This window comes from Bufo gargarizans, unplaced genomic scaffold (genome assembly GCF_014858855.1).
Source record: "Bufo gargarizans isolate SCDJY-AF-19 unplaced genomic scaffold, ASM1485885v1 fragScaff_scaffold_289_pilon:::fragment_2:::debris, whole genome shotgun sequence".
In the NCBI taxonomy this organism is placed as follows: domain Eukaryota; kingdom Metazoa; phylum Chordata; class Amphibia; order Anura; family Bufonidae; genus Bufo; species Bufo gargarizans.
The window spans coordinates 574895-596615 of record NW_025334083.1 but is presented as its reverse complement, the minus strand read 5'-3'; the positions used below and the strand labels follow the sequence as shown (position 1 = coordinate 596615).

Sequence of the window (21721 nt, the reverse complement as noted above, 5' to 3'; positions counted from 1 at the left end):
ACTCCATAGAAATTAATAGAGATAGATGGTTACATTATATATCCTGCCTCACCAGGTGGAATAGGTGTCAGAGGACTACCATACTGAAGCTATTTGCAGGTTACAGAAGTGGGACCTGCATGTATCATAAATTTTATGCCATAAAACAGTAGTAGATCTCTAGGAGTTTGGAAGGCGTCATCAAGGCAGGAGATCTACAGTATACCTGGGTTCCCAGATAATATCTTGCAGGAATTATTATAGGGCCAAATTATAAGGAAGTCAAAGTGATTGAATGCCCTAGTACCTCCATGACACTCTCCACTGTGATAGGGCACTGTAGTATCTGGACATACAGCTATGTTTTTGCTAAAATAAAGAAAAACAACAGAGATTGGGAGACACGTAGTTTATTATTTTCTCAAGAAAAGTGGGAGAATTAAAATCACTATGCTCAGAAAGGAAATGTCTATATCATTCTTTGGAAATATTTAGCTAGGTGAAGGGTTCCTGTTCTGCAGAGATTCTTCTAAATTCTTCTTTTCAGATTACTTAGAGAACTTGTTTTTGATTTTCTGAATGCCTTCGGTAAAAAGTTCCCTATTGAGAAAGAAAAAAATGATGTATTAAATTCCTGCAGTGTGGTACTTTGGAGGTTCATATAAGTTTAGTGCATCTCTATATCATCTGGACTTCTAACAGGTATAATAAAGAAGGCTGATTCGGCACGTTAATAGAAATACAATCCATCCCTGTACATTGCCATCTCTTATTTAGGTGGGGCAGGGGGTATTTTACTTTTTGATTCAGGCAGGGCTAGAAGTCCTCATGGGCGGTACACTAACTGCTTCATCCATTGGACAGGTGGTTCTACTCCCATCCTTCACAACAGGACAGCTGCATGTTAGGTGCATTTTAGACAAAGGAATGTATATGCTGTTGAAATAAAGTTAACCTAGGTTGCTGCCACTCCTAAGGCCATGAGAACAGTAACAGCTACATTAAATGACTACATAGGTCTAGCAGCTGTGATCCAGTAAATTGGTGCAAGTATTATGCAAGTAATAAGTAATGTTCATACCTGGTCTTTGTACCAAATTTACTATCATGCAGGTCTTTAATTACAGACTTGGCCTTTTCTCCCACTTTGACAGCTGCATCTTTTATGGCTTCTCCAATATTTTTGAACTTTTCTTTTACGGAGGGCTCCTGGGACTCTGCTGAGCTGGGTTCTGTAATGTAGGAAGACACAATAAATAGGTATAAAAACTGCTAAAATAAAATGTGCAGAAATCCTCCCCAAATCCACTATAAACAAGCTGCTGATATCACACACATCTAGGTATGCAAATTATTCTACTCAGAACTTCTCACAACTGGACATACTGTATATATCATGGTAGAGATCATAGTGCAAACCTATGGCTCATTAGCTATTGCAAAACTATAATTCCAGCATGTCTTGAGAACCTCTATATGGGAGTTGTAAGTTTGCTATAACTGTAGGGTCACATACTGAGGACCACAAGTCTATGATATACACAACCCTACAAATACATACTGTATATCAAACTTTTAGCATCATTGTTGTCTCTTCAAGGACATTGTAGGACCAGACACATTTTGAGGATGGATGTTACAGTTGCCTGAACATTATCTTTTTTATTGCATGGATAATACACACAGATATTTCAGTATGACGATACTGAATATTGCTGGTCAAATTTAGAAGCATTTTTGTAATTTAATCTTAAAATGTCATTTGTTTTTAACAGGTGGGTGTGCAGCTCTCAGGGCCATCGACTGATAAAACGAAATGTACAAAGGACAAATGTTGTTGAGACTGGCCAGCAGCCAGCGTTTATGCCGGAACACGCCACTGGAACAGGCTGTCGGATCTCTTAAGGGTGCCTTCACACACTGCTGATTTTGGTGAAGAATTTTCAGCGACTGAAAATTCTGCCCCATTCATGTGAATAGAAACCTATTTTCAGTCGCAGACACTTCTGCAACAAAGTCTGCAGTGTGAACCTAGTGTAGTGATCAGGTATTATACTGAGGCACAGAGGCAGGACAATCTCTTATAGAAATACTCAAGATGACTACTAAGTTATATTGAAAAACTTCATAAAATCACCTACCGTACAAGTATTATAGAAAGAAAAAACTAAATAACATTACACTTGAAAAGAAATAATAAAACTTTATGCAGTGGTTCTTGAGCTCCCTCAGGGGGCAGATGCAGGTACTGTTATGTGAAAATCAGAGCTCAGACCAACATCAATGGCTTATACTTCTAGACAAGGCTGAGAACACTCCCTAGGGTTTCCATTTCCGTGTAGACCTCCATCTGTTAAATGTAATACAGATTGATTTTTATAGTACATCATGCACCACAAGAAATGTATGTGATATACCTGCCAACACAGAGAGGGCAATGAGGACAACAGACAATGCGAGTAGCAGCTTCATCTTCACCACAAATGGAAAAAACACCTGGTAAGAAAACAGGAAATTAGAGGGTTTTGTGTGGATAAACCTAAAATAACAACAAAAAATATGCTTCCTATTCTCCTGCACAGATTCCAATACATTAACTAATAAACTGAACAAGACCATTAGAATGCTTAGAACAAGAGGCTAACACTAGAATAGAATTTATTCTTAGTGATCCACTACTAGGACTCATGTCCCTATTACTTTTCAGTGGTATCTGCAACTACAGTGACTATAATGTCTCTATTACATATATGTTCAGAGGAATGTGTGTTCCACTTCTGACAGCACCCTACAAATGTTAACCGTCTATATCTGTAGATGTTTTATATGTGAAACTGTGAAGCATGCCCTTCAAGAAATATTATCAGGCAAGGATTGTGGTGTTCTTCATCTATAGATCCTGTATCGACAACTGCACTGATAGCACAGCATACAAGGGCACCATTGATTTTGGTTGGTTGGCCAACCAATTCCTTGAACTTTGGCCGCCTTTCATTTCCAGATCAAATATGTATGTCTAGGATATAATACAACATAAGGTTTATCTTTAGTCTAACCACCCTTGAATAGGATAATGTGATGTTCAAATATAGTGGATCACACAACCGTCATGAACACGATGATCATTTTTTTGCTGGTACAATGGACACAATCCATATTTACAACCAGCTGTTCATGATTTGACAGCATCAGGAATGCCTTCCGTGATTCAGAGAAGTCAAACACCCTCCATTCATGTTTATTGAGAGACTGCTGCTGGATTATTCTGCCTGGTATTTAAAACTTAGAAATGTCAGGTCCTTTTTGTATGTTCTGAAATTGCAACATTTTTATTGACTATAATTTTACTTGTGGCAAAATCTATCAAAGTGCTGTTTGTTTGCATGCATTATCTGTGAGCCTTTCTTATCAATGACTCAACTACAAAGAGTGACCTATGATATTTGATTAGCCAACGTGTACACACTTTGGTCACTTGCTAAAGCTTGTTTTTAGGAATTGGGGTGCATGAACATGTTTCTGGAGGTTCTCAGATACATGGAATGAGGCAATCATTTGAACTCCCTGTGTGTAGATTGTAACCTCTCTAAAAAGGTTATTATGGTATACCTAAAAAATGACAACAAATTACAATCAACTGTGCAACTCCGCATGATAGCTGATATGATCACTGTAAGACCAAGACCTGGGACCCCCACCAGTCATAAAAAATGGGAGTCATCAAATTCCCTGTGTGTATGGACCAATAGAATGCATGCTTGACCACAGGTCTATTCACTTTAATAGGACTGCTGAGTTGAGATATTTGCAATCTTCATTAGTCCCATATGAAGTGGTGGTTATGCATGCACACCACTGTTCCATTCACACACGGCACTCACGTAATCATAATCGGTGGGATGCCCAGTGGTCCTAACATCAGTGATCACATAATTATCACCTATCTGGTGGAGATGTGATAAATGTTGTTCATTAGGAAACCACTTTAAGCAATTCCACAAAGTTTTCTGAAAGTTTTACCTACCATGATCCTACATGTTGCTGATACAGTAGCCCATAACAGGGTACTTGCAAAATTGCTTGGTTCTATGTCAGGGTTAACAATCTTGACTCTGCCCTTGTAGGAGGCTAGAAGATGGACCTAGGTCTGCTTCTAGTTTAGTGTGTAAGTCTAGTGATAGCTGAGGAAGAGAGAGGGGCTACATATGCTCAATCCTTGGATAAACTAGGCCTGAGTGCCAGAGAATAACTATCTTGGAGATATTTGCATCAAGAAAGCCATCTCTACTCCACAGACTCAAGAGAGAGAGAGAAAGAACTAAACAATCCAGAATCTGTGAGGGCGAGCACTGAAGTCAGTCAGTAAGGTATTCACTGTTTAAAGAGGACCTTTCATTGGTCCAAACATTGTGAACTAGGTATCATGACATATACAGCGGCGCCCAGGGATCTCACTGCACTTACTATTATCCCTGGGCGCCACTCCGTTCTCCCGTTATGCCCTCCGGTATGTTCGGGGACTTGGTTATAGTAGGCAGAGACTTAGGGGACTTGGTTATAGTAGGCGGAGTCTGCCCTTGTTCTCCTGGGCGTCTCCTTCTCCTAGGCTGTAGCGCTGGCCAATCGCAGCGCAGAGCTCACAGCCTGGGAGGGCAGTCTCCTCCTACTATAACCAAATCCCCGAACATACTAGAGGACATAACGGGAGAACGGAGCGGCGCCCAGGGATAATAGTAAGTGCAGTGAGATCCCTGGACGCCGCTGTATAGATCATGATACTTAGTTCACAATGTTTGGACCGAAAGCTGATAGAAACTTTACTGGAGTGAGAGGGACATTCCTAATACACCCTTCCACACTTTGACATGGTCCTGCTTGGCCATCATGTCTTGATCCTGTAATCCTTAGCCTGGGAATTTCTGCCAAGTTTTGCCAGAACTTTTTTGCCTTAGATTTTGAGAGACACTTTAGAAATGAGTACTACAACCCCCATCAATGCTCATATCCATACATTGCTAACATAAAAGATTTACACAGTAAGTTGTTCGTAACTGTGTTTTCATACTGCTGGATGTACTCCAACTCCCATTCTGCAATGACTTGGCCACAACAGCACCTACATCTCCTGCCTTGCAGCTGTACCAAACTCATACCACTAAGGGCACCCAAACTACCATCAGACAGGAGCCCCCACATCAGGGTGTGCCCGAAGGAAAGATAGGGTGCACCCTTCTGTCACAGCTCAGCTCTGGGGATCATTCAGCCATTAGTGCTTGAAGATGTACAAACAATAAATTGACTATCAAACACTTTATCCTGTTCCCCATGTTTATCCAGATATCTGAGGCCAAAAATATCCCATATAGAGAAATACACCACTAAAGTTGGCCATGAACATCAGGACACTCATTTGACCAACCTTTGACCTATAGATTGATATTACTGTTTTGATTATGGAAAATGACCAATCATTCTTTTACATTAGATCATTTTCCAATGCCTCTGATTTGTTTATCAGAGAATTTCTGAAAATTGTTACCTAATAGATAAAGTCAGTGTAACTGCCAGCAGCATAGAACAGACTTTATTAGATATTATTGTATTTCACAAGCTTTTTAAAAATTTACATTGGCAAACTTATCATATTAGCAGATAGGATGACGGGTGGGAAATGGTTTAACAAAAATTATAGAAAACAGTTACCTTTTGAAAGCCACTCTGTTCTACCACCATGGCTCCCACCCTTCCCCTTTTCAGTCCCGGACGATTCAGAAATTATGACGTATCATTTGTAGTCACTTGACTTCTGCAGCCAATCACTGGCCTGGTGGTGACGTGCGCACAATATGGCAGGTTCAGCCTGTTATAATCTAATGTGTATTGAAGACTTTTACAATGTCGTTCAACTGATGGGATGCCATGTCATGGATATGATTGTGCTACACTCCTTGCCATAGAAGAGTCATATTAGGGTGATGGGTTCTTCAAGCTAGATCCTGAGTATAAGCTTAATTATATCTCTTCATAGTAATCAAGAGAGGACAAAAATAGTATATCATGAAAAATTGTTGGCTTATAGCATCAGAACCCACAGACTAAAATCAAGTTACTAAAAACAAATTATTGTGTGACTCAGTTCCTAAAATAAACCAACAAAGTTGTGAAGGCCTCATGATGGTTGATCTCATGATGAACCCAAACCACAATCTGATATAATAGAGGTGATATCAGATGGAAATGTTTAAAATGACCAGTCACGTGCTGTTGCGTAATGCTCCTTATCTAGGACTGTAAAAAGTCAATGTGTAGCCCCAGCTTCGTGCTACTTAAAGGGGTTCTCCAAACTTCTGTTAGTTGATACTATAACTTCATGATGTTTGTTAACATCTGCTTTTGGAGACTGAATTAGTGCTGGGTGTATTATATATTATAAAGTATTAAAAGGGTTTTCTGAGATTTTTATGCTGATGACCTATCACGTTCATGTGTCACGTGGCCTTGGAGCAGCTCAGTCCCATAAAAGTAAATGGGGATAAGCACAATATCAAGCACAGCCGCTATACAATATACAGCATTGTGCTTGGTGAGCTGCGAGAAGGCAACAGCACTCACAGGAGCGCCAGTGCCTTCTCAAACAGCTGATTGGCTGATCCAGGGTGTCAGACCCCCACCAATCAGATACTGATGACCTATCTAGAGGATAGGTCATCAGTATAAAAATCTTGGAAAACCTTTTTAAAAATTCCTTTTTCCATTACATTTAACTTTATTTATAAAACACAGAAAGTGAACTTAGATCACCACAGAACCATATGGAATTAAGGTTATGTGAAACTGGCCCAAGGTTGTATTTTTTTTACATTTTTGCTACAATTGACAACATTTAAATTTTTCCCTACCCATCTTCAAAAAGTCATACCTTTTTTTATTTTCTATTGACATAGTGATATAAGGGCTTGGTTTTTGCAGGACTTTTTAATGTAACAATTTAATGGTTTATAGTTTTCATGTAGAAACAGAAAAAATATTTGTGGGGTCTGACCTTTTCTCGGGAACAAATGTTTATGATGACAAGGGGCAGAGGCACACCACGTCTTGCCGTGTTCTCTGTGGAGCTAAAGCGGTACTTATCTTGAGAGGTTCGCCTCTCTAGACTCACCCTCTCTTTGTCTTACTTCAAGACCCAGAATTGGAGAGATTAGGATCTATTGGTTATTTTTTCATATTTTACTTCTTTGTTTTCCTTTAATTGTCCTCTTGCTTTGAGGTTATCCTCATCCCTATTCATGAGACGTGACCGACAGGTCATTAACATAAAACTGTATCTAAGGATCACCAATATTTTGATATTGCAAGTATGTATACATTGGACATTGTTTCTGTTTTGATACCTTACATTGTATATCCCTGTACCTGCTGCATTGACTATAACGGGGACGGGGGCGGAGCTCCGGCGCAGCACGGCGAAAGGCCGCCGGACTAAAATTACTGCATGTCAGGCTTTTTAGTCCGGTGGCTTTCGCCGTGCACCGCCGTGCTGTGCCGGAGCTCCGCCCCCGTCCCCATTATAGGCAATGGGGACGGAGCGGTGGTCCGGCGGCACGGCGAAATAGCCGCAAGAAGGATCCGACATGGTGAACAGCCTGTCGGATCCGTCCTGCCGCAAGTGTGAAAGTAGCCTTAATAAACATGAATGAGAAAAAATATTTGTGGGGTAGCTATGGAAAAAATGCAGTTTTCCCATTGCTTTTTTAGGTTTTGTTTTTACAGGTTTCTCTGTTTAATAAAAATGAAGTTTACTTTAATTAGCGGGTCACTATGATTATGGTGATACCAAATTTATATTGTTTTTGTTGTGACTATGGCAATAGCAATTTTATATTGTGTTTGTTATGTTTTATTATTTTTTAAAATTTTTAATATTTTTTGTTTTTATTAAAAAAATAAAATTGTAACTTTTTTTTTAGTCCCCTTAAAGGGGTTGTCCAGTTTCAGAGCTGAACCCAAACATATCCCCATCTACAGCCCTCTAGTTCCCCTGATATGAGCATCGGAACATTTCATGATCTGATGCTCTCCCTTGCCCTGCGCGATTCAGTATTTTTTGGAGATCCGGTGATGTACTGGGCTCTCCATGGGGACTGCTAGGCAGAGGCTTCCGCCTAGCAGTGAGCCCGGTGATGTCACCGGCACTAATGGGAAGGCTTTGGCGCTGCTCTAGCCTGTAAAACGGCTAGGGCAGCGCTAAAGCCTGCCCATCAGAGCCAGTGGTGCCACCAGGAACACTGCCCACCAGTGTAAAAGTTGAAACAAAAAAGCCCATGCCCTGCAATACAGAGCGGGACAAGGGAGAGCATCGGAGAGGGGCTGTCTGGGTGAAAAACAGGATATGTCCTGGTTTAGCTCTGAACGCAGACAACCACTTTAAGGGACTTAATTCTAGAATCATTCAATTGCTTGCACTATTCAGAGCAATATTTTTGGGTTGCAATGAATCACCATTTTAATGGCATGCTACAATAACTAATGTTTAATAGGAACCATAACATGGCCATAAACATTATACTTTTGTCAGCTGAACCCGTTGAAAACAACGGGTTCAGCCAACACACTGTGTATGGGGATCTCCCAACTCTCAACCAAGACCGGACAAAATAAATATTTTCACCAGATTCAATTCAACTGTCTGGCAGCCACTTTCTCTGTGCTCCCATAGCATACACAGACACATTCGGCCGAGCTGTATATGTATGAGAAAGCTGGGAAGGAGATGGGAGAGATAGCTGTTGGACAAACGATTATTTGGACGACTGCTATTGAATACGTATGGGCAGCATAAGAATACTTGATGATCTGTTCCCAATTATTGGGATGCATTTACAGAAAATCTGTTTTTCTAGACACATTCCAGAGAGCCATAAGGTGCCCATACACATTAGATAATTGTTGGCCAAACATCTAATAAGTCAGGGATCACCTGACTCTCCCCAATGATTTAGGAAAATAATTACTGGACCTTGTTGATCTTTTGAGGTCTGCCAATGGCTCTTAGCTTTCATGTATATGGGGAAATCAGAAGGCTATCTATAGGTTGCAAGTATATGGCCATCTACAGGGACATTGATTCTCTAGTTGTGACTTAAAGAAATACAAATATGCAAAACAACATAATAGGATAATTGGCCTTTTATGAAACTCGCTCTGACGTGTGTGTATTAGAAGAAAATCAGATTATGAGTTCTATTGGGGACAGGGAATGACTCTGTACATTGCTGCCAAATACGTTGGAGCTATATAACATGATTATATGCAAATCAGCAAATCTGGTCTAGTGATTTACTCATCTCTAGTCAACCTCACACAGAAAATACATATCATACTATAACTAACCAAATGTCTAAACAGGCAATATATCTTATAAATCAGGACAGACATGTTGTATAATTATATTATGAATCATTTGCATGTTACATAACAATAAAAATATCTACTGGCATTACCCAAGTACTCGAGACTACTTCCCCTCATACACAGACACTGCTGGGAGCACACTCACCTCGACGCAGACAAAAAGCTTCTGATCCTGTGATTATAGGCAGACATCCTCTTATGTGCACAATCCCCTCCCCAGCATGCCCTCCTCACAGGAATTCCCACCCCCTGTTAACAAGGAGGGTGAACAAAAGGGACATAAAGGCTCGCAGTCTTGCATGCAAATTCACAAATCCTTTTAAGATGCCTATGTGGTATTAAGTAACAGCCATCAGTAGGCTTACTGAAAGCTACTCAGACAAAAACAAAAAAAAATATACAAAAAAAAGTTGCTTTTGTTAAAACTTTTCTTTATGGATCTTGTGGTGGTACTTGAAGTCAGACCTGTTTGGGCCTATAGAACCTTGTAGTGGACTATGGGGAAATTCTGGTTTCCTGGGAAAGAACAAATTAAAATTTATATTAACACCAGCATTATCAAAATCAGGGAGTGTTTTTGGCAGTGTCCCAAAAATAATGCTAGCCAAAGTGACTCCATAACACAGGCAAACACATCAAGTCCCATTTACATGAGCCAACAAAGCAGGCAATTATTGGCAATGAACAGGGGCGGATTGGCCATAGAACCTACAGGGAAATTTCCCAGTGGGCCGATGCCCAGAGGGCCACCTAAACCCTCCTCTTGGCCAAAAGCCAGGTACATAAAGATATTATGCTCTCACCATTAATTTAGGCAGTATTTAGTGCTATATTCTGGTATTTGGGGCCACTTTTAGTTTCTTTTTTCCAGGGCCACTTTAAATTCCCAGTCCGCCCCTGGGACTCAATAATTGCCTACTTAAAAGAAGATGTACGAACTGCATTTACATGCAGCAATCATGCAACTGCGATCGGTCATCCCCATACAAGATTTATTATTTCTGGGCAGCAGGTCCCAGTTTATACAGGACAATCTGCTTCCTTTAAATGAAGATTTAGGTGTCCACATCAACAATGCTTTCCCCCATGAGCAAGCATTTGCTCCTTCATCTGATGATCAGTAGCACCTTTACCGGGGCCTCTTGATGGGAACAAGTGTCCATGTGAACGGACATTCCCAGTAATCATCCTGATAATCATCCTGTGTAAACGGACATTATCATTCTTGCTCTGGTTATTCTAGGTCAGTGACTTCTTCATTTCTTTTTTCAGGGGTAAATATGGGCTATAGTGATATTTCACAATCACAACCTATTTTATTCATTTTTACTTTTTGCTGATTATGAACAAAATATAAATGTTTGTTCCGTTCTGTGAACTATAAGGGCTATTAATATCTTCCAGTTAATCGCTTTTACTCACTTTCAGTCATTCTGCTTATTAGACTTTATATCTAATAAGACTTTAGATTTTTTTATTTTTGAGCCACTAAAGCTGCAGGCCTGAATCCTAAGTGCCTGCAGAATCTCAGGAAATACTTTAGATTCAGATTCTTTTGTTTCCAACAAGATAAGTGGCACCAGAGGTATCTTGTTGTTAATTATCCCTTCTAGCACCCTAGAAATCATATACACTTTACAGTGACCCAAATGGACATACGTATGGGGGAGTAATGTGAGATAGCTACTGATACAGTTATCTGATGACCATAATCAATGTCCGACTGGGGTGCCTATTTTGGGGGCCCATCGTACAGATACATTCAAATATTACCTGCTCACACAGCAGCAGGATGCTACCAGATGATTCAATATGGGGGCCCTGCAGCAACTTTAAGCAGGTAGGTCCTGGGGAGAAGAGGATACTGGTGGCTTTCCTCTGTACCTAGAAGTCATCTCAGCTCTGATCGTGTCTATAATAATAAACTGGGGAGTTTCTCCAATAATCTATCAGGTTTTTTATATAAACATAGACTGGTTAAGGTGCTGTACATTGAATATGTGTATGTCTACTGTGTTATACAAAAAGTGCAATGCAACAGCACACTGCAAACCAAATAAAGTACAAAATTGCATCATAATTGCAAGTGCTATACTAATAAATTAGAGATGCTTGGCAAATCATTTTGTACAAAATTATTTGAGCCCGTCTGCCACACGTCAAGGCAATCTCTAGTTAGACGGGTTCCTAACACTAAATTTTACCTGTTATGTGCCATGACGGCTATCATATAATTCAGAAAGTGCACGTTCCACATGCATGCTGGATCCGCCTGAATTTCTGTCATTTTTGGTGCCAAAATGGCCTCCTTTATATCCACGGAAAGCAGTTACCAGCATGCATGCCGGGCCCACTCCACACCACCCCTGGCGCCAAAGGGTCACCAAGGACTGCAATGAGAGTCCACACACTATCTCTCTCCTGGTGCCAGATGGCTTCAGTGAGTGAGGGGGAGCAGGCCAAGCTGTATACTAACACTAATTAAAATCAGCCTATGGGGCAGACAAGCTAGTCAGGAGTGCACGACTCAGGAGGCAGCCACACCTCCAGCACAAACTGCAAAGAAAAAGGGGGTCAGTCAGCACATCCCAAAGCGCAGGGGCATGTTGCTATGGCTGAGAACAAGACTGTTAGACAAAAGGTGCAATGCAACAGCTCACTGCAAACCAAATAAAGTACAAAATTGCATCATAATTGCAAATGCTATACTAATAAGTTAGAGATGCTTGGCAAATCGTTTTGTACAAAATTATTTGAGCCCATCTGCCACACGTCAAGGCGATCTCTAGTTAGACGGGTTCCTAACACTAAATTTTACCTGTTATGTGCCATGACGGCTATCATATAATTCAGAAAGTGCAGGTTCTACATGCACTTCTACAAAACGATTTGCCAAGCATCTCTAACTTATTAGTATAGCATTTGCAATTATGATGCAATTTTGTACTTTATTTGGTTTGCAGTGAGCTGTTGCATTGCACTTTTTGTCTAACAGTCTTGTTCTCAGCCATAGCAACGTGCCCCAGCGCTTTAGGATGTGCTGACTGACCCCCTTTTTCTTTGCAGTATACTGTGTTATGTGCCACTTGTGCAGGGGGTAGGAGACTATGGGTCCACCTTGCTCAGGGGCCCACCGGGGGATTCACCTGTACCCCTGTGGGCCAGTCCGAGCCTGAACATAATAATGACAAGATCAGTCATATCTTCTGAACACTTGTTCAACTTCAACCAAAAGCTATATCTGCCACCATGAACATGCATGCTCAGCCAGGTATACGTGTTTATGTCAATGAGAAGCGGGGATTAAGTGGCTGCCAGACTCTTCTGACAGAATCTTTAGTACCACAGGAGCAAAGCATCGGGAATGATGCAGTTGTATTCTTCTTTCCCTTGACATGTGCCAAAATAAAGTGGTTGTCCAAGGAAGAAATTATACAGGTGAAATTCAAAAAATTACAATATCGTGCAAAGTTCACTTATTTCAGTAATGCAACTTAAAAGGTGAAACTAACACATGAGAGACTCGTTACATGCAAAGCGAGATATTTCAAGCCTTTATTTGGTATAATTTGGATGATTATGACTTACAGCTTATGGAACCCCAAAGTCACAATTTTGAGGTCCCCTTTGCTCAGGGGGTATGGATTAATTAGCTGACTGGAGTGTGACACTCTGAGCCTAGAATATTGAACCTTTTCACAATTTTTATAAGCTGCATTAATGCAATTCCTTTTAATTTGTATCACTGAAATAAATGGAATTTTGTACGATATTCAAATTTTTCTAGTTTCACCTGTATATTTGAAAACAGGCATACTCACCTCACTAATTTCTCATCATGTCCGTTCGGAGGATGCCCGGTTTCCATGGGGGAAGTGAATGGCTGCAGCAGTCACATGTGCTTCTGTTAGGACGCCATTGCAAGCAGCGGGCAGTATGGAAGGGACCAGTCATCGTCCGAATGGGAATGAAAGGAATCAGTGAAGTGAGTATGTCAGTTTTCATTTATTTTCACCATGCTGGGAGCTAGAAGAAATATGGAAGACTGACAGAAGAAACATGACTACATGGTCCATCTAGTATGTTATCTTAGGTTAAATATATATTTATTCCAGGCATTATTAAATTCACTTACTTTTAAAGTGAACTTTTAAATTGATTTTTCCCATAGACAACTCCTTTGAATGTTCTAAAGAAGTGTCCATCAACTATAATGTCAATGGGTCTGTGTCTATGGGTAGATTATCAGCTTGTGTAAAAGGGCATTTGGTGAGCCATCACGTCATCTTACAGCCTTTATATCATTTATTACTTTCAATGGGAGTCTGGTCATTTTAAGGTGATGACTGAAAAAGACTCACATTTACATGAGGCAATCACTACAAAGGGAGTCAATTGAGTGTCACATCCTGTGATTGCTGGTGCTTCTGGTCAAAAAGCAGGTACAGTGCCTAAAACTGCAATGAGAAAAGGTCTGTTAGAGAAAAGGGCCTCTTTAGATTCTTTTGTTTCCTTCAAGAGGTGTCAATTTTAGGACGAGATTCAATATACATAGGATAAAAAGGAGTTGGAAATCTATCATAAATCTGGTCTAGATAGATAAATGGTCTTCTCAAAGAGGCGGTCATCTGTAGAGGTTTCACTGTAAAATGTGAGCAGCCATATTAATAATAGGTGCATCTATAGTAAAACTGCCCATGGATTTAGTAGAATAGATGTCTTAAAGAGGTTGTCACGCCACGTGAAAAAGCTTGTATTACTTTAGGATGAAGTAATACTCATATCCCCCACCACTCCCATTCCAATGATTCCCAGGACTCTTGCTGGTCTCTGTACTTCACAGACCCTATTGACTCGGAAATGTGACTAGTCAGCCAACCATGTGCTGTAGTAGTACCGAGATCAGTGGGAAAACTTGCACAATCACCAACATATCTTTTGTAGGTCTACAGCTCTGTAGGTCCAACATATCTTATGCAGGTCCGTAGTCACAATCACCAACATATCTTATGTAGATCCTTAGGCACAATCACCAACATATCTTATGTAGAGCCGTAGGCACAATCACCAACATATCTTATGTAGAGCCGTAGGCACAATCACCAACATATCTTATGTAGATCTGTAGGCACAATCACCAACATATCTTATCTACATCCCTAGGCACAATCACCAACATATCTTGTGTAGTTCCAACCTATCTTATGTAGGACCGTAGGCACAATCACCAACATATCTTATGTAGATCCTAGGCACAATCACCAACATATCTTATCTACATCCCTAGGCACAATCACCAACATATCTTGTGTAGGTCCAACCTATCTTATGTAGGACCGTAGGCACAATCAGCAACATATCTTTTGTAGATCCATAGCAACAATTACCAATATATCTTATGTAGGTCCATAGGAAGAATTACTAACATATCTTATGTAGATCCGCAGGAACAATTACCAAACTAAGTTATGTAGGTCCACACTCGTCAGACTTTTAGACAGTGGGAGATGGAGTTCTACAGACTTGGCCAATAAAAAAGTTATTTCCACATATATTAATGCTCATAGGACAGTAATGAAAACCTATATATTTCCTATATACTGTATCTGGCTCTATAGTGGCAGGTACACCACTCTGCTGGTTTAATAGTCACTTCTTTGTGCAGGCTGTTTCAAAGGATAAAGTAGTTTGCTGGCCTATGGAGGACAGATATTATTATGTGTAATAGGATTAAAATATTAGTTATTTGAGATATTCTCACAAAAGGTGTTCAGTTTTTTTTTTGTCAAGCACAAATGGTAGAAAATTAACACGGCTGTACTGACACGAGTAGCTGAGGGAATAAATATATGACATAAAGGGGAGCTGACAAATACAGTAAAGGTCATCTTTATAAAAATAATAAGGTAGTACAGTACAAAGAAACACACATCACAAAGGTTTTGCTGTAAGGAATGGTGATCTGTGTAAGGGTACTTTCATACTAGCATTTTAGTTTTCTGGTATTGAGATCCGTCATATGGGGTCAATACCTGAAAAAAAAAACGCTTCAATTTTGTCTCCATTCATTGTAAATAGGGACAAAACTGAACTGAACGGAATGCTCCAAAATGCATTCCGTTCCGTTTAGCTGCGTTCCCATACCAGAGAGCAAACCTCAACATGTTGTAGTTTGATTTTCATCCTGGGATGCAGAGAAAGACGGATCCAGCATGACCCCCAATGCAAGTCCATGGGGACGGATCCGTTTTCTCTGCCACAATCTGCCTCAATAGAAAACAATGGAGTTCATGACAGATCCGTCTTGGCAATGTTAAAGATATGTTAAAGATAATACAACCGGATACATTCATAACTGATACAGACGGTTGTATTATCAGTAACGGAAGCGTTTTTGCTGAACCCTGCCGGATCCAGTAAAAACGCTAGTGTGACAGTAGTCTAGTACATTGGGCCCACATAATACATTGTAGTTGGCTTATTCAATATAATTACCAACCCTCATTTCTTTGTGTGCTATATATTGAGTGTTTCCAGATCAAGTGACTACATGATAGGTATATATATACTTTAGAGGCAACATAAATGCCAGGATTCTATATGATTACAGCACATAGTTTGACAATGTTCCAGGGTTTTTGTTTGAGCCGAAACGTTGCATTCGGATTAAATGCCACCACTTTGGATGTACTGTCTCCAGTTTTTTGTTTTTTCATCTCTTTGATATGTATGCTGGATAGGGGGCTTTTTTTACCACCCCCTGGAGACGTGCACCCACCACATTGATACTAAAGAGTGTTGTCCATCCTTACATTGTTCTAGTTGATCAAATTGCCCTGTAACAGGAAACCCCAGTGATCCGTTGTAATCTGTAGGAGAAGCTGGCAGAATTCTCTGCAGAACCACCACAGGAGAAATGCAGCATTACACAGTCCCTATGTAATCAATTGCTATCTGTGTAAATGCATGTATTCGCTAGGTCCCCCAGCTGCTCTAACCTAACCACCAGTGAAATTATTAACTCAGAATTTCATAAGAGAGTCTTTGAAAACTTTGAAAAGACCTCTTTATTCTGAGGATCAATTTTTTCCGGGCAATCAGACCCCACTGGCTAGAAAGCTATTGCATATGTAAAGCACTGTGGCTCAGTGGTTAGCACTGGTGCCTTGCAGCACTGGGGTGTTAGGTTCGAATCCGACCAAGGACAACATCTGCATGGAGTTTGTATGTCCTCCCCATGTTTGTGTAGGTTTCCTCCAGGTTCTCTGGTTTCCTCCCACACTCCAAAGACATACTGATAGGGAACTTAGATTGTGAGCCCCATTGGGGACAGAACGATGCTAATGTCTGTAAAGCGCTGCTGAATATAGTAGCGCTATATAAATGCATTAAATAAATAAAGCCTGCATTACATCTGCCGATGTCGAGTGTTCGTAGGGATGATCCTCTTGAAGTGTAATGCTGCAAACGCTCGTTCATTGGGCAATCTAAATCAGGTGAAAAAAATCTGGCAAACAATCATTCAGTATGGGCAAGAGTGATGGTATAATTATAATGGTATTACTATGCATGTAATAGCAGCGGTCTCCTCCGCTAGCAAGCAGATGATTGCCGGGAAGGATGCTTGCCTGCTAAATTGGGCTGTCTAATAGGCCAAAAGAGCAGGAACTAATCAGGAATATAGTAGTTCATTCCAGGCCACACAGTGCTAGTCAGCTGCATCCAATGATGTATGGGGATGAACGATTGTTACTATGATCATTCTTTCCCCGTACTGTTTCATTGTTTGTTGGCAGCACATCACAATTTATGCTGGGTAATGTCATGCCAACAAATGAGGATTTTTGTTGCTGCTTGAACAATGTGAGCACCCAACAAATAAATGTTTGCTCCTGTGTCAGGTGATCGGCAGTACCTTTACATTGGTCAGTTATCAGGAATGAGCATTCTTAGGAAAGTATGTCCCTGATAATTGTCCCGACCCTCAGCTCTTAGCAATATACAGTTTCTGATCACATATTCATTACAATAAAATGTTACTTTAAGGTCTGTATAATAGGGTAGAAAAGGTGGTGTATAATGGTTGGCACACATATCTATGTTTTCAGACTGTGGTCCATTCACCATATACATAATACCCGTCTCATTTCCCAAAAACTAGTGTTTGGTATAGTGCCCATTCAATAGTACGACTCACAGTATCCATTGGTATATAACAGCATTGGTACAATAGTACAAGCCACTTCGCATATACAGGGCAGCCCACGAAAAGGTAGCCGCATCCAATATCTTCAAATCAAACTGCCTAATAGTAACTCTGTCTTAGTGGTTCATAGCAACCAATCAGAGCCATTCCAAAGCCAAGAGGTGGACGTCCAGGCAAAATATCGGAGTCAACAAGTCAGCTTATCACAGGGTCTATCAGTTCTGCTGCGATAAACACAGCAGTGGAGGTGGCTCGTTTGCTTCGTACTAGTGAGATTACAGACATCCATGTATGCACCGGGCGATACGCATTGCACAAGTCTGGAATGGTGGCCCAAAAAAAGATGAAGAAGCCTTGACTTCAATATCAGACTGATAAGCAACTATATAATACTTACTGTGGATCGATTGCCCAGGCGCTTGAGGATACAGCGATCTGTATATGTGAAGTACGTGAATGCAAGTGGTGAGAATATCTCTATTGCAGGAATATAAACTAATCCAAAACAATATTATCCAGCTCGAGGGAATACAAATCTATCTATACCCCATCCGGGGGAGCGACTTTGGATATCAAATTGCTACAGAACTATTCTCTTATGTGCGAGAGCTCCACACATGCAAAGAGAGGGGGACTGTGACTAAGTATTAATATACAGTTGTGTTCAAAATTATTCAACCCCCACTGAAATTGAGTGTTTTGGCCAGTTTGACATTGATTTTGATCATTTCAGTCATCTTGTTTACAATTAAATCAAAGAGGCACTTGTAAGTCAGACAAATATAACATAACATTTATAATGAAATAACCACAAATGTCTTTTCTGTGCTCACGTCATTATCAGTTTTATTCAACCCCCAAGTGACATTCAATCTTAGTACTTAGTACAACATCCTTTTCCAGTTATAACAGCTTTTAAACGTGAAGCATAGCTTGACACAAGTGTCTTGCAGCGATCTAAGGGTATCTTTGCCCATTCTTCATGGGCAAAAGCCTCCAGTTCAGTCACATTCTTAGGCTTGCACGCTGCAACTGTTTTCTTTAAGTCCCACCAGAGGTTCTCAATCGGATTTAAGTCTGGTGACTGCGATGGCCACTTCAAAATGTTCCAGCCTTTAATCTGCAACCATGCTCTAGTGGACTTGGAGGTATGCTTGGGATCATTGTCCTGTTGAAAGGTCCAACGTCTCCCAAGCCTCAGGTTTGTGACGGACTGCATCACATTTTCATCCAATATCTCCTGGTACTGAAAAGAATTCATGGTACCTTGCACACGCTGAAGCTTCCCTGTACCTATAGAAGCAAAACAGCCCCAAAGCATGATTGACCCCCCGCCATGTTTCACAGTAGGCAAGGTGTTCTTTTCTTCATAGGCCTTGTTCTTCCTCCTCCAAACATAGCGTTGATCCATGGGCCCAAACAGTTCTAATTTTGTTTCATCAGTCCACAGAACACTATCCCAAAACTTTTGTGGTTTGTCCACATGACTTTTGGCATACTGCAGTAGACTCTTCTTATTCTTTGGAGACAGCAAGTGGGTGCGCCTGGGAGTTCTGGCATGGAGGCCTTCATTACGCAGTGTGCGCCTTATTGTCTGAGCTGAAACTTCAGTACCCACATCTGACAAATCTTTTTTTCAGTTCCTCAGCAGTCACACGGAGACTTTTCTCCACTTTGCCCTGCAGGTAGCGCACAGCAGTCGAAGTCTGCATCTTCTTTCTGCCACGACCAGGTAGCGTTTCAACAGTGCCCTTTGCCTTGAATTTGCAAATGATGCTTCCTATGGTGTCTCTTGGTATGTTTAACATCTTTGCAATCTTCTTATTGCATTGCCCTTCCTGTGAAGAGAAATCACCTCTTCTCTTGTCTTCCTGGACCATTCTCTTGACTTCACCATGTTTGTAAACACACCAGTAAATGTCTAGAAGGAGCTGAGTATCACAGTCCTTTTAAAACTGCCTAATTGGTGCTTATTATGCTTGATTGCTGATCCTTGACATCCACAGGTGTTTTCAATACCTGATCGAAAACACTTGAATGAACCTCTGTTCTTAAGAGTGGTAGTCTTTAAGGGGTTGAATAATTGTGTCAATGAAGAAATCACAAAAAAAAACATTTAATACCCCCGTGTCTGGGGGAGGGCGCGCGTGGTGCGCGCTCGCTGCCCGGTGGCCGTCTGGGCTGCGGGCCTCTGATCCCTTCACCATTATAGATAATATTACGCTAAATAAGATGCTTTGTGCATCCGCTTTATTAAGCTTTGGATGCCGGGCGAATCCCGCTTTTCCCCCAGTAAGTGAGATCTCCATTTAATTTCCAACATTCACATAATTATGGACACTTGTATGAAAATTTTGTTAATCATGTTCACAAATCAGAATTGACGGACTCATGGATTTTATAATATTATAAATGTAATACGGATATGAATTTTTGTATTATACTTAATAAAGTATGTTAAAATAAAAAAATAAAAAATACTGTATTACAAAAACAATTGATGTCATTTTAGTTGCATTTGGTTCTTTAAAAAGTCCTTGTAAGATTTCATTCTGAACACAATTACAAATGTACACTAAATTCCCTAAAACCCTTTACAGCATTGAGGGTTGAATAATTTTGAACACAACTGTATATGGTATAGCCATTTGCATGCTTTTATATTTTTATTTATGGTGATATTGCACATGTGCATATTAAATGGAATTGAATTGTTATATTAATAGCTGGCCATTGGTTTGAATTTTGGAATTTGTAAGCTAAGTGGTGTAGCGGGCCAAGCACAGCTGCGGTGAGCGCTCGGGCTAATTGTATATTCGACTTCAATATCGTCATAAGAAGCATCAGCTCGAAGTTTGCAAAAAAGTACAAACAGTGGACAGTAGAAGATTGGATATGGGTGATTTAGAGCAATGAGATGAAAGGAATTGACTGGGCTCTAATGGGTGCAAATGGGTCTAAAAGAAACAAAGGAAAAGGGGGCTAATGGATTAGGATATTGAAGGATCTGTCAAGTTTGGTGGGGCAAGATAGATGGTGGTCTCAATGCTGAGCTATATGTGAGTATCCTACAAGATGAGTTACTTCGTACACTTGAGTACTATCGGTATGAAAAGGACGACATAGTGTTCCAGCAGGACACCTACCCGAAGCATATGTCGACATTGACGAAGAAATGTTTCAATGACAATGAAGTAAAGATGTTGGATTGGCCCCCATGGTCCCTAGACCTTAACCCAATAAAACACTTGTGGGTAGAGTTGGAGAAAAAGCTGTGTTTATAACCAAGTGACTCGACCAGTGTGCACCAACATTGGGAACGTGTTGAAGAGACCTGGGAACAGATTTCAGCCTAGACATGCTTGAATCTGATCGAGAGCATACCCAAAAGGATTCAGGCAGTGTTGAAAGCCAAAGGTGGATTTACAAAATACTAACAAAATAATAAAGATGTAAATTTAGAATTTTAGAAGCAAAACAGTAACAAGGCAGTTACATGACAAGAATTCACATAACTAATCATATGCTAAATAGTTTCCTCCTTGAAAATCTGCGCCATCAAGTAGTTCAAGAATGCCACCCCTAGAACATAGTGAAATGACACAAAGTGCCTTGTGTGAATCTGGCCTAAGTCCACTATAATAAAAGCACAGATTTATCGCACCATGAAACTTGACCAAAAGAAACTGTGAAATATGGGAAGGTATGACATAGCACTTAAAGGGGATCACTCAACCTCTAAAATATTAGAGTGTAAAAGTATGATCAGGGGACCTTCACTGACCCAGAAAAACTGAACAAAGAATAAACACAATATGATCGCCAGAATGCAAAGAGGAAAAAAGTGTTCTGATGCTTAAAGGGGCTGAACCCAGACATAAACCCTTCTTCACCCAGGCAACCCCTTTGAGTGGAAATGCTCCGATGCTCTCCCTTGCCCTGTGCTGAATTGCACAGGGAAAGGGCTTTTTCAGCAGATCCAGTGACCTACCGGGTCTCTGTATGGGAATGTTGGGCGTAAACTTCTAACTAGCAGTAAGCCCGGGGCAGCCTAGGGCAGTGATAAAGCTCGTCCATTAGTGTCGGGGACATCACCAGGAACACTGCTAGGTGGAAGCCTCCACC

General features: G+C 40.6%; 1 protein-coding gene across 3 annotated transcripts; it reads right to left on the bottom strand.

Moving 5' to 3' along the window:
• Positions 1-373: 373 nt before the first annotated feature.
• LOC122922374 (apolipoprotein C-I-like) lies at positions 374-9535 on the bottom strand. 3 transcript variants are annotated; one of them, XM_044272965.1, is made up of 4 exons: positions 9480-9535; positions 2397-2475; positions 1061-1211; positions 374-579 (listed from the first exon to the last, which is right to left on the bottom strand). In XM_044272965.1, the coding sequence occupies exons 2-4, from the start codon at positions 2449-2451 to the stop codon at positions 528-530; spliced, it is 258 nt and encodes an 85-aa protein (XP_044128900.1). In that variant the 5' UTR covers positions 2452-2475; positions 9480-9535; the 3' UTR covers positions 374-527. The 3 variants fall into 3 exon arrangements, with proteins under 3 accessions (XP_044128900.1, XP_044128898.1, XP_044128899.1); XM_044272963.1 differs by lacking the exon at positions 9480-9535 and adding an exon at positions 5683-5727; XM_044272964.1 differs by lacking the exon at positions 9480-9535 and adding an exon at positions 4004-4023.
• Between the last annotated feature and the right edge of the window lie 12186 nt (positions 9536-21721).